At 35.1% G+C, this 15,915-nt stretch overlaps 1 protein-coding gene across 2 annotated transcripts in view; it reads right to left on the reverse strand.

Moving 5' to 3' along the window:
* Positions 1 to 15,915, reverse strand: part of LOC106868883 (28S ribosomal protein S12, mitochondrial) — a 30,299-nt gene that overhangs the window by 2,555 nt on the left and 11,829 nt on the right. The window contains exons 1-2 of one of the 2 annotated variants that reach the window (XM_014914333.2): positions 11,444 to 11,516; positions 7,658 to 7,736 (exon numbers count right to left, since the gene is read on the reverse strand). In XM_014914333.2, coding sequence (XP_014769819.1) covers positions 7,658 to 7,730 — 73 coding nt within the window. In that variant the 5' untranslated portion in view covers positions 7,731 to 7,736; positions 11,444 to 11,516. Of the gene's footprint in view, positions 1 to 7,657; positions 7,737 to 11,443; positions 11,517 to 15,915 lie in introns of those variants that run through there. The other variant, XM_014914334.2, reaches the window with a different exon arrangement.

Below are 15,915 nucleotides of genomic sequence, written 5' to 3' on the forward strand. Positions count from 1 at the left end.
TATATATATATATATATATATATATATATATATGTGCATATCAGTGTATGCATGTGCATCCTTGAAAGAAGCCCACTGTGTGGTAGTTGTAAATGATTTTCACTGTCATAGAAGCAGTATTACTCATTTCCAATATTCTGCAAAAACTTGTCTGGGTATGGGAAAATATTACTTTGCTTGGAAACAAGTGAAGGTAGGTGACAAGAAGGGCATGTAGCCATAGAAAATCTGCCTCAATAAACTCTGTCTAACGTATGTCAGCATGTAAATGTGGGTCCCTTTCTCAGAGATTACAGAATACATCCTAGCTATTTATATATAATGTTCAAATTACCTGAGTGTGCATGTATGTGTGTAAGGAGATCCTTAGATATTTTTAGTTTACATACAAGAATGATAAGTTTTTAACATCAACTCATATTTCAAAGGTAAAATGCTATAAAAATAATTAACTGTAAAGTTATATACATTACACATGTTTCAGGTACTCTGAATCATTGTTTCACACACACACACACAGGTGTGTATATATATTTGTATATGTGTATACACATTCTCATGTGTATACTGGTCTCACTTGCCATTTGTTAAAAGTGATACATCTTCTAGAGGCAGCTAAAGATTTTAATACACCAAGAATTAATGTTGGATGGTATTAGATACATCTGCATTTGTTTATATTGTTTATAAACATACCACTAGTCACTCTGAGTTAATTTTCTTAGCTCATTTTCCTCAAGTTATGCAAATTACTGAGGCTATAAATTAATTCTTTTTATGTGTCTATGTCCCTTAACTGATGGAGTTAGGTGAAGACAATTGTCATGTTGATGATGCCTATTGAAGCAGAAATACATATCCATGAGTATCCTTTGATATCTAGACAATCAGCTCATCCCATCCCTCAATGGCAAGTTAACTTAAACGAATTCTTGAATCTTCAGCTTATCTCCCCTCCTTATGTAGAGCTGTTCTCAACTGACATTTGTAATTGTGAGACAACCTCCAGAAGCAGAAACGATTTTAATATAGCAAGAATTTATGCTGAAAGTTAATTGACATACCAGTATTTGTCTATGTTGTGTGTGAGTGTATAGGTTAGGTAGCTGTTAAATTGTCTACAACTCTCATGCTGACATCAGAGGTGATTTGATTGTTCAGCTTATACAGTAGAAAGACATTTATCGTTGTTATTTTGACAGTCAAAATTGCTGAGTCAACTTGGTGTAATTGAGAGCATAAATATCTAGTATTTGATACTGCATGATTAGATTAGTGGCAGAATTTTGCTTTAAGCACTCCATATAATCTCTCATAACTTTTTTATTGTGGGAAATTTGCAGAAAATTTTTGTGAATTTCTATTCTACAGATGGGAATTCACATGACTATAAAAAAAAAATTTTTTTTTTGATTTTTCCAAATTAAAAAGAATTTTAAAAAAATTTTTCAGATTAAAAAAAAATAATCATTTAAAAATACAGACAGTCCAAATTTTTGGTTTAAATCATACAATATACTGTTAAATGTGTTTGCAGGGAGAACAGGGAGAAAGATATTGGAAAACATCAATATATCAGAGTGACAAACAAGGAGGGTATCAGGTGGCTGTGAGGTGTACTAAAAATGACAGCTAAATAGCCCTTAAATCATGCACCAAAAATTTTGCGGGGTGGTTTTGCATAATCATATGATGATGATGGTGATATGAATTCTTGTGTATAGAACACAAATTCACAAATCTTCTGAAAATTCCAATAAATGAAGAAAGTTATGAAGGATTATATGGCATGCTTAAACCAGAATTCCTCCAGATTAGTTCCTTTTTCTATCTTAAGCCACACATACATAGACATCCAGTATTGCTGCCACCACTGTCATCATCACCATTAACCCTTTAGCATTTATACAGGCCAAAGTATTCTACCAATTTTATGTTCACACTAACCAGATCCAGCCTTTTTCACCTACCCTATAATGTCATTCTAAAAATAAACAACCATGTCATCAAAATCAAAGGAATTAAATAATGCATAATTAATCCAAGACAATCTTATAATTATATTTGTCATTGCATTACTTAGCCTGTCAGTAACACTTTCATGTGATTAGAAAAAAAGGGAGAAAGAAAAGGAGAAAAAGAGGGAGGGAGAAAAAAAGGGAGAGAGAAGCATCAATGACATGAGGTAGAGGGAATGTAATTGTTATGCTTTCATGTGATTAGTTGAAGGGAAAGAGAGGAGAAAGAAAAAGAAAAAGAGGATAAGGTGAAGAGTAAGACAGAAAGAGGGAGAGAAAAGCATCCATGATGTGAGGTAGGGGGAATGTAATATTTATTATATGGTTCAAAAAGTTAGTTAAAGGTAGAGGAGGAGAGTTAAAAATATAATTTTAGCAGAGGGGTGATGTTCTGATGGTGAGGTTAAAGAAAGGCAGAGGGAGTGGGGGGAGCGAGCAGGAAGAGAGAGATGATGATGGTAGCGACTGAATAGTGAAATGTGTATTTTTAAAAAAAATTGAACTAAGTTTTTATATCACCTATCAGTATAAGTGCATAAGTGCAATTCCATGAAATATTCATGCTTATTTATGTGGCAGTTTAACCAAGTGCAATTCCATGAAATATCCATGCTTATTTACATGCAATTTAACCAACGGTTGTATCATATGTGCAGGATATTTTTTTTTCTGTCTATGGGAAAAGTAAGAGTGAATATTTATTTCATGAGTGCTGTGTATTAAGTCTATAAAGTTATGTATAAAGTATACATATAAAGTGCATTAAGTAATCATCATATTCCAATTTCTTTCACTTTTCAATGAATAGCAGATGAGCGACTATCTTTTGATACAGACACAATACAGGCTACACTTTCATGTTTCTTGGATAAAGTTTTCAGAAATAACCCAATAGGTTTGCCATTAATTCTGTGAAATATTCACGAGTCCTGCTAGCATGAATAAATAAGCATTATATATGAAGAGTAATCTGAACACTAGAGGGTTAAGATCACTTAACATCCAGTCTCCATGCTGGTATGAGTTAAATGGTTTGACAGGGTGAATTGGAGGACTGCATTGTGTTCCAGTGTCTATTTTGACATGGATTCTAAGGCTGCATTCCCTTCATAATGCCAACAACTTCACAGAGAGAACTAGGTACTTTTCTCATGAAACAGTCACTAGTTATGTCGGTTTGCAAGGTTAAGGGGGATTAGAGGAGATGCTATAATTGAAGAAGAATAGTAGAGTGAATGTGATTTTAGACAAGGTGATGAGAGAGAGTGGTTTTAGAGAGAGTAACAGAGTAGTGACTTTGGTGGGAGGGAGTATGGAAGGAATTGGGGGAAAGAAAGAGATTAGTGTCAGGGGTTAGATAGAAAAGTAGGAATAAGGTGAAAGGTGATGAGGCAGATTGTATACAGGTGCTCCTGGCAAATAACACATTGTGTGTGTGTATTTTAGGGAGAGGGAAGTCACTAAAAGGGTTATGAATAGTGACAAAAGAACTCTTACTGACAAACAACTGATTACTTGATTAACCAGCACATTAAACAAATGATTGATTAGTTGGTTAGATATTTAACCAAGTGACTAATGAGGAAGAAGTGATACTGAACCAGTGTGTGCATATGTTATTATTATTGAAGTAATGACCCTCCCAAGACAACGATAGACATAGAGTCTTTGGACTAAATGTGACAATTTTTTATGTCTCCATTCTTCAGGAACAGTCAGTGGTGTCGGAGAGCATAAAGTTGTACTTGAGAAAAAGTTAGCTATGGAGGACTTGAAGCCTTGTGAATGGATCATGAAGATTCACACTGGGTATCAAAATGCTGGCATCATGACTGCTGCTCAATGTTCTGTGAATACTGAAAAGGTTATATAAGATGTGACACAGACATCCTGAAAACCAAGTTCCCCAAAACTGTCTTTGGATATATCTCCAGTGAGAATGATTTCATGAGCCCCACATCTTTGAATGAGGCCTTAGGTTCAATTCATACAGCTGTTATGTTGCTGGAGATTGTCAAACCCTGGCTGGAGAGGGTTACTGCTGGAAGGCCATGTGTAGCAGCATGATTCAGCTCTATGCCATACCTCTAGAAAAAGTTTGAAGTGGTTGTTGGAGAAATTCTACAATTTCACCAACCCCAATTTCTGGTGGCCTAATTCCCCTAACTGTAATCCCATGGATCACTATGTGAGAAAGACACCAAATGCTCTGCCTGTAATACCAAGACTGAGTTGGTGGCCAACATCAAAAATGTATTATTGAGGCATTATCTTAGAGTTAGAAGTCTCTCTTGTCATTGAACCTTATCTGTTTTCTAATGTCTCATTTCACATGGCGTCAAAGTATGAAGCAAGTAGGTTTGTTGATGGGAGAACTGACAGCAACAACACCCGTGCATTGCAATTTTTGTAGAAGCAAGTGAAATTTCTTATTTTATCTTATGTCCATTGTCTAGAAATCTTTCATCAGATACACATGGATGGAAAATGGAAAGGTCGTTAAAGAGGTCATAGATATGTGACAAAAGATTTCCAGACAATAGACATAAGATTTCCAGACAATGGACATAAGATAAAATAAGAACAATAATAAACAAGGGAAGAACAAATATGTAGTGCATGTGTTTATTTGACAAAAAAAAAAAAATGACCACCCCAAAATATAACAATATCTGTTTCAACATACGATTTCACATCAGGAATTTTGCAAAACAAATTCATAAACATATGTGTGTGTGTGTGTGTGTGTGTATGTATGTATCATTCAACCATGGTAGTGGTTGAATATATTCTTAAGTCCACCATTTCATCAATTACAGCAGTTTCCAAGCTTCACCACTAATTCAGTTCTTAACTAAACTGCAAACTGTTAATAGTTTTAAAGAGGACACCTCCTCAGCTACACTTTGGCATAAATAGTTTGAGATTTGGTTCAATAGAAAAAAAGTTGCATCAAAATATGTCAGACCTCAAGTGGGCAGTAAGAAAGATATTCATCTTCAATTAACATAAATTTTTTAATTTTAAATTAAAAGTATACTTTTTCTTAGGCTTAAATGATAGAACAATGCATGAGGAATTCAAACAAAAATTAGTAGAAAAAGAGTTATGAGGTAAAATGTTACGAAGTTTCATGTCAGTAAGTAAGGAAGTAACACCTAAGCAATAAGAATAAAGAATATATTTCTAAAACGAATGTTTACATTCTAAGGCAGTGAGCTGGCAGAAACATTAGCACGCTGGGCAAAATGCTTAGCGGTATTCCATCTCTTTTTATGTTTTGAGTTCAAATTTCGCCGAGGTCGACTTTGACATAGAGATTATTTAATTAATCTTTTTTTAACTAAACACTTTATTCTTAACGTTTTTGACAAAATTTTGTATTTTAGAAGTGGTATTTCATCTGTCTTTATGTTCTGAGTTCAAATTCTGCCGAAGTCAACTTTGCCTTTCCTACATTTCGGATCTATTCAATTAGACATACAGATTATTTCATCAATTTTTTTTTACTAGACACTTTCAAACTTCTGATACTGGTAGAATGTGTCACATACAACAGGGTTTACTCTTAACATTTTTGACAAAGTTTAGTATTTTAGAAGTTATTTCATCACAAGTTACAGAGTGACAATGGACAAATTTGTGTTTGATAAGTTCCAATATATAAAACTCTAAGCCTTTGACTTACTCTCTAACTTCTGCCGATGATATATATACATATTACACATATATGTGTAAAAAAATCTCATCACGCAATTGAACCAATGGTCGCTCGACACACTAAAAATAGTAGTCAAAGTATCCCCCTACCTAAATCACATGCCCATTGTATGCAATGTCCTAGATTATCCCTAAAAAGACAGTTTGCTGAAGGCTGGAATGTCTTTGATGATACGTTTGCAGTATCAGGGTTGATGTGAGGCTAAATAACAACAAAATTATGGTCAATTTCTATATTAACACCTGCATGATCTTCACTAAGAAAAAAAAATTTGGTTTTTTGCATGGAATCAAATACCCTGACCTAATATGCTGCAAATCCTGGAATCATTGGAAATTTTTTTCTCCATTGAATGAATTCCTGTGACCTCCTAATATTGCAAAATTAGGTTACTTAAGGTGAGCTTGGTAACTGATGGTTTTGGGGTCGTTGTTTGTAACTTTTGGTGAGCCATGATGCAACCAACAACATGGTAAAAATCCTTGCCATTAATTTGGTGTGGATGGATAATATCAAATAATTCAATCACAACATATATTTAAATTAAACATGAAGATAATTGAAATATTATCATCACTTACATGGAAAAATTGAAATATTATCTTTCAGTACTTTATAAGGTAAAATCTTAAATTATTAATTGACACATTATTAATTATCATATAACAGCAATGCCTGGAAAAATCATGGATTACAAGGAAAAATGCAAGCATGAAAAGTCATATTCTTAAGATTATAAACCTGGAAAAGTACAGGACAAGTTATTACTTCTTGTAAAGTAAAGAATAAGAAACTTTTTACTTAAAATACTGAAGCTAAAATTAAAATTTGAATATTAAAACTTATTTTATTATAGTTTACAAATAACACTATACTTATTTAAGTAGAATTTGGCTAATTTACTACATGAAATACATAAAAAAGTGACTGATTAGACAAACAAACAAATTAGCTGAACAGTTTTGTACAATTAATTTAATAGATGAGAACTGTAAAGAGTGATAAATTAGAAGAACTGACATTCTTTGCTGCAATATTTTAAGTAAAAAGTTTCTTATTCTTTACTTTACTAGAAATAATAGCTTTGACCTATACTTTTACAGGTGTAATAACTTGACCTGTACTTTTACAGGTTTATAATCTTAAGAATATTACTTTTCATGCTCGCATTTTTCCATGTAATGTAATGTGTGTGCGTGTGTATATGTATGTATGCATGTATGTATATAGTTCAAATTTACAGAAAACAAAAGATGAAGACAGGTGAAGGAACAACAAGCAGGTGTATTAGTTTAACGCCCAAGAAGAATGGAGAAAACTTTGACAATTCAAGCCTACACTTTTCGACAGAAAGGATTGAGAGGGAAACAAACAGAGAGAGAAAACAATGTGTAGAGATTAATGGTTCCACATGATGAAAGAGGCTGAATGGAAGGGAGATAATAATGGTGACCTGGCCAAACTATGGTGCACAGAGAATGGTGAGTGTGAGTGCATATGTGTGAATGGGGCAAGTGAGTATATGTATATGGGTGAGGTTAAAATTATGTGGGCCTGTGTGTGTGTATGTGTATAAGTAACATGTTGGAGTGATGTGCATTTCATGTACTGATGTGTATGTGTGTGCATTGTGTGGAGTGATGTGTATTTCATGTATTTGCGTGTGGATATATCTATATACTATCAACTTCTTTTAGTTTCCTTCTTCCAAATCCATTCACAGAACTATAGTCAAAGACACTTGTTCATGGTGCCATGCAGTGGGACAACCTAAAACCTAGCTGGGAAGTGTACAAATGTATATACATGTGTGCATGTGTGTGTGTGTGCATATAACGTCAAAATGGTAAAATGGTATCTTCGCAAAAAACATTTACTATAGTATCTAAAATCAGTGCACATATTTTGGAAAACTTACCTGAAAGTAATTTTGTATTGGTTTGAAAGAATATATTGGCAAATTGCCGATATGCCACAGACAAGAAATTCATAATAAACTGTTAAGGTAAAAAAAAAAATTTTTTAAATCATTAATTTTTAGTAAGAATTAGAAACAGTTATTTCTAAAAAAAATATAAATGTTATTTCCACTGAATTAATTACAATTAATGCAAATGTCAAAATAAGAAATTATATACAAAATGATGAACTGTAATAGTTGATTGATTATGACAATAATTTAATGCTGCTGTTATGAATAACAAAGACATAGGTATGGTTGTATGATTGAGAAGCTTGCTTCAAAAACATAATAGAATTGGATTCACTTCGAGCAAGTGTCTTCTACTGTAACCTCAAGCCAACCAAAAACCTTGTGAATGAGTTGGCTGACAGAAACTGAAAGAAGTCTATTGCATACATATGTGTGTGCATACATAACTGTGTGTGTGTGTGTATGTACTATTGTCTTGACATTACATGGTCATAAATAAGCATCGCTATCATACATGTGATGATGTTCTTTTCCAGTCTTCCATGGAAAACATGTCAGGCCATGGGAAACAGGTGAAGCTTGAGAACAGGAAGGGCATCCAGCTGTAGAGAACCTGCCTCAATAAACCCTGTCTGACTCATACAAGCTTGAAAAGTGGATGTTAAGTCATGTTAATAATGTTGATGAAAAATGATCTTAATCACCATCATACATGCATGCACGTAGCTCATGCAATTTGAACTCACCACTTAAATGCATGGTTTGCATTAATATATGCTAATATAGATTCATTTTAATGTAAACCATAAGCATTTTGTCAGACAAAGTCTTCAAAGTGCTGACTGAGGATCCAACTTGCATTTTCAAAAATTCCCTTTTACTTGCTCTCTCTCTCCACATACACACATACCTAGGTGAGTATATTATATCATCATCATCATTTAATGACCAGAGGTATGGGTTGGACAGTTTGACAGGAGCTGGCCAGCTGAAAAGCTGCTCAGGCTCCATGTCTGCTTTGGCATGGTTTCTCTGGCTGGATGCCTTTCCTAATGCCAACCACTTTACAGAGTGTACTGAGTGCTTTTCATGTGGCATCAGCATAGGTGCTTTTTACACCAGCACCCATGAGCCCGCAAAATTAATATCACTCAGCTGAAGAGAGATGCAGGGGACACACCTGTATGCAAGGACAATCACAATTTTACTTAGATTAACATGTCTTCTCAACCACAGCAAACAGTCAGAAGTCTTGGTCCCTTGTCATGCCCTGTGTGAGGACCAACATCTGAAGATTCTTTCTCACCACTTTGTTCTACATCTTCCTGGGTTTGCCCCTTCTACATGTTCTCTCCACAATTAGAGATTGGCACTTTTTAATGCAGCTGTCCACATCCATACACATCACATCACCACACCAGTGCAGTCTTCTCTCTTGCATGCAACATGATGCCTCTTATACGTAGTTTTCCTCTTAAATCATTTACATTGTCAAATGTGCACAATGACATTACCCACCCAGTGGAGCATGCTGGTTTCATTTCTTTCAAGCCTTCACATGTTCTTAATATGTCACAGTCCATATCTCACTGCCATCTGCCATGTAACATAGCTGTACGTACAGAGGCATCATACAATCTGCCTTTCACTCTGAGTGAGAGGCCATTTCTTACTAACAGTGGTAGCAGCTCTGAACCTTGCTCAGCCCATTCTTATTCTAGGAGCTATACTTTCAGATATACATACATATATCATCATTTATCGTCCATTTTCCATGCTGGCATGGGTTGGATGGTTTGACTGGGCACTGGCAAGCCAGGAGGCTGCACCAGGCTCCAATCTGATCTGGCAATGTTTCTACAGCTGGATGCCCTTGCTAACGTCAACCACTCCGAGAGTATAATGAGTGTTTTTAGTGCCACCGGCATGGGAGCCAATCAGGCGGCAATGGCATCAGCCACGTGTATGTAAAAATATATATATTTATATGTATACTATATAAACTTTCATAAGGCTGATGATGTGTTGTAGCACTTTTAGTTCTTTATAGTGTGTGGTGTGGTGGACTGAAGGAATTGATAGGTGAAAAACATGGCTATCATCAAGGATACCTTGCATCAAAAACGACAACTTCAAGAATGTAATATATATTATCATCATCATCGAAATCATTTTAACATCATTTTTCTGTATATGAAGGGTTCAGATGGAATTCGTAGTCAATACCTTTCTTGTTGCCAACTCTCAACTGTGTGATAGTGATGCCTGATTACAACTATTGTATGATGTTAAGACAAGGGGACAAAAAAACGCTCTCTCACTGTCACTGTCTCTCTCCATATTTATATATACATACACATGGCCTACAACAGAAATTTGGCAAAGTAAGACAGAACAAGGCTGCTTTTGGGCATCAGGAAGGATGATGTCCTTTCAAAATCCAAAGGGGCTGTGAGAATAATCATGAGCTGCCCTTGGCTCTCCAGGCCCCTGACTGATACACTGGTCTATACAATAACACACCACTTAATATTTTGTGGGTAAGGAATGCATCCACCTCATTATGTTATTAAATATATATACACATTACTCCAACAGAATGTGTAGAGTGCTACTGTCTTTTATTTGTTCACACACACACACACATTCTTTTACTTGTTTCAGTTATTTGACTGCAGCCATGCTGGAGTACCGCCTTGAAAGGTGTTCAGTCAAACAAATCGACCGTGGGACTTATTTTTTAAGCTTAATACTTACTCTATAAGTCTCTTTTGCCGAACTGCTAGGTTATAGAGACCTAAATGCACCAACACTGGTTGCCAAGCAGTGATGGTGGGGACAAACACAGACACAAAGATATATACATATATCTAAGTATATAGATATCAATATATATATATATATTTATATCAAGGTAGATTATAAATGGCGCCATGATAGGGTGCTTGCAATACTTGTTCACACCCTGGAGCAAAAAAGACACAAAAAACATCATCACCAGGGGAAGGAAACAGCAACAATTAAATTCAGGAACAAGGGAGAGAGGCCAGAAAAGTAAGTAAAAAACAATATATAGCTTTCTGCATGGATCTCAACCATGGGATATGAAAGCGGACCTATATATACACACATATATATATAGGCACAGGCGTGGCACTGTGGTAAGAAGCTTGCTTAACAACCACATGGTTCGGGGTTCAGTCCCACTACCGAGCACCTTGGGCTGACCAAAGTCTTGTGGGTGGAACCGAAAGAAGCCCGTCGCATATATGTATATTTATGCGTGTCTTTGAGTCTGTGTTTGTCTTACATTCGACTAATAATTCTCCAAGGCGGTACCCCAGTATGGCCACTGTCCAATACTGAAACAAATAAATTATATATATATATCCGTTTAGTGTTGACTGTCGAAAGAAAAAGTAGTCAATTCGCAAAAAATACACGATGCACTCTAGAGTCGTTATTTCACCACAAGCGCTTGCACGTGCAAATACATGAGAAACAATGTTGCATAAATAATTTGAATTCTTATCTGCTTATATTTTTAAATATAAACATGTACTTTCTTTGATCCTACATTATTCTTCATTTTATATAATTAAAATAATGTAAACAACGACAAAGGTAATAAATATTTAAAAACTGCTAACGCTTTATATATACAATTTCAATTAATGTTGAAAGGTAAATGGAATTATAGGAGATTAAATAATACATAGAGGGAAAAAATATCAATCTGAAATGCACAATGTTAAATTAAAGTTAAATTACCAGACAGCGGAAAAACCGAACAACCGAATGACTTTAATGTCACCTTTGTATACGAAAGTAAGGCATAAAACATGCAGTACAAAAAATAATCATATCAGTGTTGTTACTATTTGAAAATGTTCAAAATAAATAAAGAATTTTATTTATATATTTTATAAGACACAATTCAATAAAATAACTTATATACATTTTCATAATTTCCGGAAAGTAAGTATCGTTAAAAAATGTTGGTTGATTTTGGTAGACCTTTGAAAGTTTCGTATTTCCACGAGCAGTCAATGAGAAATGTATTAATTTCTGATAATGACACCAGACTACAAGTTTTAGAGGTGTATATAGGCATTTATACTAATTTTGTCGACTGCAGGAGGATGTAAGGCAAAATGATTTTGCTGTGGCACGAAATCAGAAGTTAAGCACATGTAGCTAAATACTGCTAAAGTATTTTCTCCTGAGTTCCAATTCTCTCAGCTCGCTACCTTTCAATAGTAGCAATATGAAAAAATTCTTTCTTCAATAAAGTTATGAAAAAAATTTTGGTAATCTGGCCGAATTCGGAGATCTTGTACGCCAGTACAAAGCGGAAGCAACTTTGCAGCCGACACTTATCACAAAAGTTGTATGTAGGCACAATATTGTTATAATTCGGGAATTCTAGCATTGCTTACGCAAAGTTACTGCTAACATTTATGAAAGTGACTTGATAAACGTTTTATAGCATATTCTATATGAATTCTAATGTATAAGCATTATACATTAGAATTCAAGGATTCTAATATTGCCAAGAATCCTCGGCTGCTACGTCACTTCCATCTAGTACCAGAGGTCAAGGTCAAAAGAAAATATCCATATTCGGCAAAATTACCTTATTTCTATTATATCTATTTATTTAAAAATAAAAACATCTTTAAAGATTATTGCTGCATGCTATGACACCTCTAGTGTTGTCAGCTTCCAGCCCAGGCTCTATTTCTCATCAGGCTGAGAAAAACAAACTGTCACAGTACCAATCTCTTTCTGATAGGTTTATGGCTGAACCTCTGGCAGTTGAGATCTCTAACATTCTTGGCCCAGACCATAACCCTGCTTACTGCTATCGGGGGCAGAGACTGCTTTCTGCAAGTGTGAGACTCGCGAGTTAGAGTGGCTGTTCCAGTATGTCTCCCTCACTATCCTCTGAGGCAACGCCTCTTCCATTTTGTCTGCTGATGCCATAAGAAATGTTTCTATATTGTGAGAGGCAAGATTCTCCATTAATCCAGATGAAAACTAGGCAATAATTATAAATTTGCTGAATAACAGCAACTATTTGTTTATATTGCTAGAAATAATCTGGCATGTAAGATTATGGTTTTGATTCCTCAGCCAGGCAATGCATTGTGTTCTTGAGCTAAACACTTCATTTCATGTTGCTCCAGCTCACTCAGCAGGCTAAAAATGAGTAATCTTGCAATGGACTGGCTTCCCATCCAGGGGGTGAATATATACACCTCAGAAACCAGGAAACTGATGTATATGACTTGGGGGAGGATCTTTATCCCTTCCTTTTTTCTCAACTCAAGATGTACAATGATACAACTTGCACTTCCTTGATGACTCATTAGCAAAAATGTAGCACTGCTATATTATTCTTTACCCTGCTCCCCTATATCATATTTTCTGAACAATATCAGTAGTCCTGAACTTGGCACTTACAAGTATTTTTGTATTGTGTTATCTTACTTATCCTTTAATTTCCAATACATCTACTCTAGTAGGTCCCCAATGTCTTGAGTCGACATGATTACTATTTTGACTGTACCTTACTTGACCAAATGTACTGTATAAATTGAAAGTTCTCCACATCTCTGTACTTGGTCAAACTAATCATTGTTTGGGAAACAGATTTTGCAAACCATTGGTTAATGCTTACACTGGTTTCAAATTTTGGTACAGAGTCAGTAATTATGGGGAAGGGGCTAGTTGATTATATTAATCACAGTGTTTAACTGGTACTTATTTTATGAACCATGAAAGAACGAAAGGCAAAGTCAACCTTAGCAGAATTTGAGCTCAGAACGCAAAGATAGATGCTAATAATTCTGCCAACTTGCTGCCTTTTTGACACTTATAATAACATCAAAACTTATAGCACATCACTTCAATTTTCTGAGATAATCCTCAAACCAGTTCTCAACCTGTGGAGTTCTTTAAAACTCTGAATCTCACAAGACCCACAAACACAAAAAACAACACTTTATCTTCAACATGTGTACCTTTGTAGCACCTGGCTTTAATATAGACCCCAACTTCCTATGATTCTGCTCTCCAGCCTCTTCTTATTCATCATTTAATTATTTGTGTTGGCTTTATAGGCTTGGGAACAGGGTGTGCAGAAGGTGCAAGTGCACCTCCTAAAATTTGGGCAGGGGTGCACAAAGAAAATGCTTTGAACATGCCTGAAAAACTTGATCATCAAAATGAGCAAGCACAGAAAAGTTTTGGATTGATTTGAAACATTATTTTTCCATTATTGGATTTATCTGATTTGATTTATGTACAAATACAAATTTTGGACCTGATTTAGTTCCCACACTTATGGTTGGCTTATGTCCTTTATTTTTTGCTGCTGTGTTTTAATTAGCTATGTCTTGTAATTATACACATTCCTTCCCATTTCAACTGACCAGGATCTTGCTGTAAATTTTTACCATCCTTCTCATAAACTTTACTTTCATTCTCATCACTCTTCTTCAACATAGTAATACCACTGCCCATTCCATTCATGCAGTCTCTTCTTTCACTGTCTCCCCATTCTCACCACTCCACATTACTCACTCACCTCTGTTTCCTCTGACTGGCACTCCATTGGTTATGACGAGTATTCCAGTTGATCCGATCATTGGAAGCCTGCTCGTGAAATTAACATGCAAGTGGCTGAGCACTCCACAAGACACATGCACCCTTAACATAGGTCTCAGGGAGATTCAGCATCATACAAAATGTGACAAGGCTGGCCCTTTGAAATGCAGGTACCGCTCATTTTTGCCTACTGAGTGGACTGAAGCAATGCGAAATAAAGTGTCTTGTTCAAGGACACAATGTGCTGTCAGGTATGAACTCATGATCCTATGATCATAAGTTGAATACCCTAACCACTTAGCCACATGCCTTTTCTCTAACCCTCCCCCCTTGTATTACAGTGCTCAGGAGCACTACAACTCACCAAAAATAAAAAGAAAGTAGCCAAAAGTGCATGAACACAGAACATAGAATAATGCACAAGAAGTGAACAGTGAAAGAGTTGTTAAAAAGAAAAGTAGAGGTGAGTATCAGGAGTACTGATAGTGAATTTCAGGAAGCATGGAAGGTTTGATGGCTGATGCAGGTAATTTATTCCATATTTCTGCAATTCTCAGCATGAAAAATTGTTTTTAAAAGTTATAGGTGCTGTGTTCTGTTTTGATTTTGTAAGCATGTCTACAAGTGTTAGCATGTCCACATATGGAATTCAAAAAGATGCCCAAAGTTGTTACTGAAAAAATGGTGGATAATATAATGAGTGTCTACCAAGTTAATAGCCAGATGTTGGAACTTTAATGTATCCATGACCAGGGAAACAAAACGTTCAGAGTGTGGTAGGTACCTATTGGCAGGTTTTCATTTGCATATTTCAGAACAGTTTCCAAGAGATTGATATGCTGAGCAAAATGGGGGTTCAAGACTGGTGATGCAAACTCTAAGTGTGGGCGTCCAACAGTCATATACAGCTTTAAACAGGTAGCTGGAGAGTGGCTAACAAAGGTCTTACTAAATGATGCTAAGATACCATTAGTCATCTTGAAAACATTTCATGTTAATTTATATTCCAAATATTATCTTAATGATGACAAATTTATTTTACTAAATTCTTCATCGAAACAAATTAAGTATATTTCAACAGAAATGTAACAAAAGATTAAAGTGATCTAAATTCAAGCCACTTAAGTTCAAAGCCTCAAATTTTGGAAACGTTACCTATTTCTGTTGGAAAACACTGCACATTAATTGACTGTGTAAAAAGGAGTTATTCCCCTTGTTAAGCGTTTGGGAACCAGACCTTCATAGAATAATTATTTGAATTATAGTGTTGGACTCTGTCAATACGTTTACTTGATTGGGAGGTGGAATTCTGATATAAGCATTCCATAACATTTTTTATTTGGCGGGGAATTCATATAATTATGAAAAAAAAGTAATTTTTAAACAAATTTTTTACCCCCACCCCATAAATTCTAAAAGTTTCACTCTTTTTGGAATGTTTTTTTTTTTTTTAAATCAGAGTTTAAACCAAAAATTTGGATTGTCTGCATTTTAAACTCTGATTTAAAAAAAAACAAAAAAACCATTCCAAAAAGAGTGAAACTTTTAGAATTTATGGGGTGGGGTAAAAAATTTGTTTAAAAATTACTTTGATGGTTCTTCTCTAAATTATCAATATATATATATATATA

The sequence above is a fragment of the Octopus bimaculoides genome, chromosome 16 (genome assembly GCF_001194135.2).
Source record: "Octopus bimaculoides isolate UCB-OBI-ISO-001 chromosome 16, ASM119413v2, whole genome shotgun sequence".
NCBI lineage: Eukaryota > Metazoa > Mollusca > Cephalopoda > Octopoda > Octopodidae > Octopus > Octopus bimaculoides.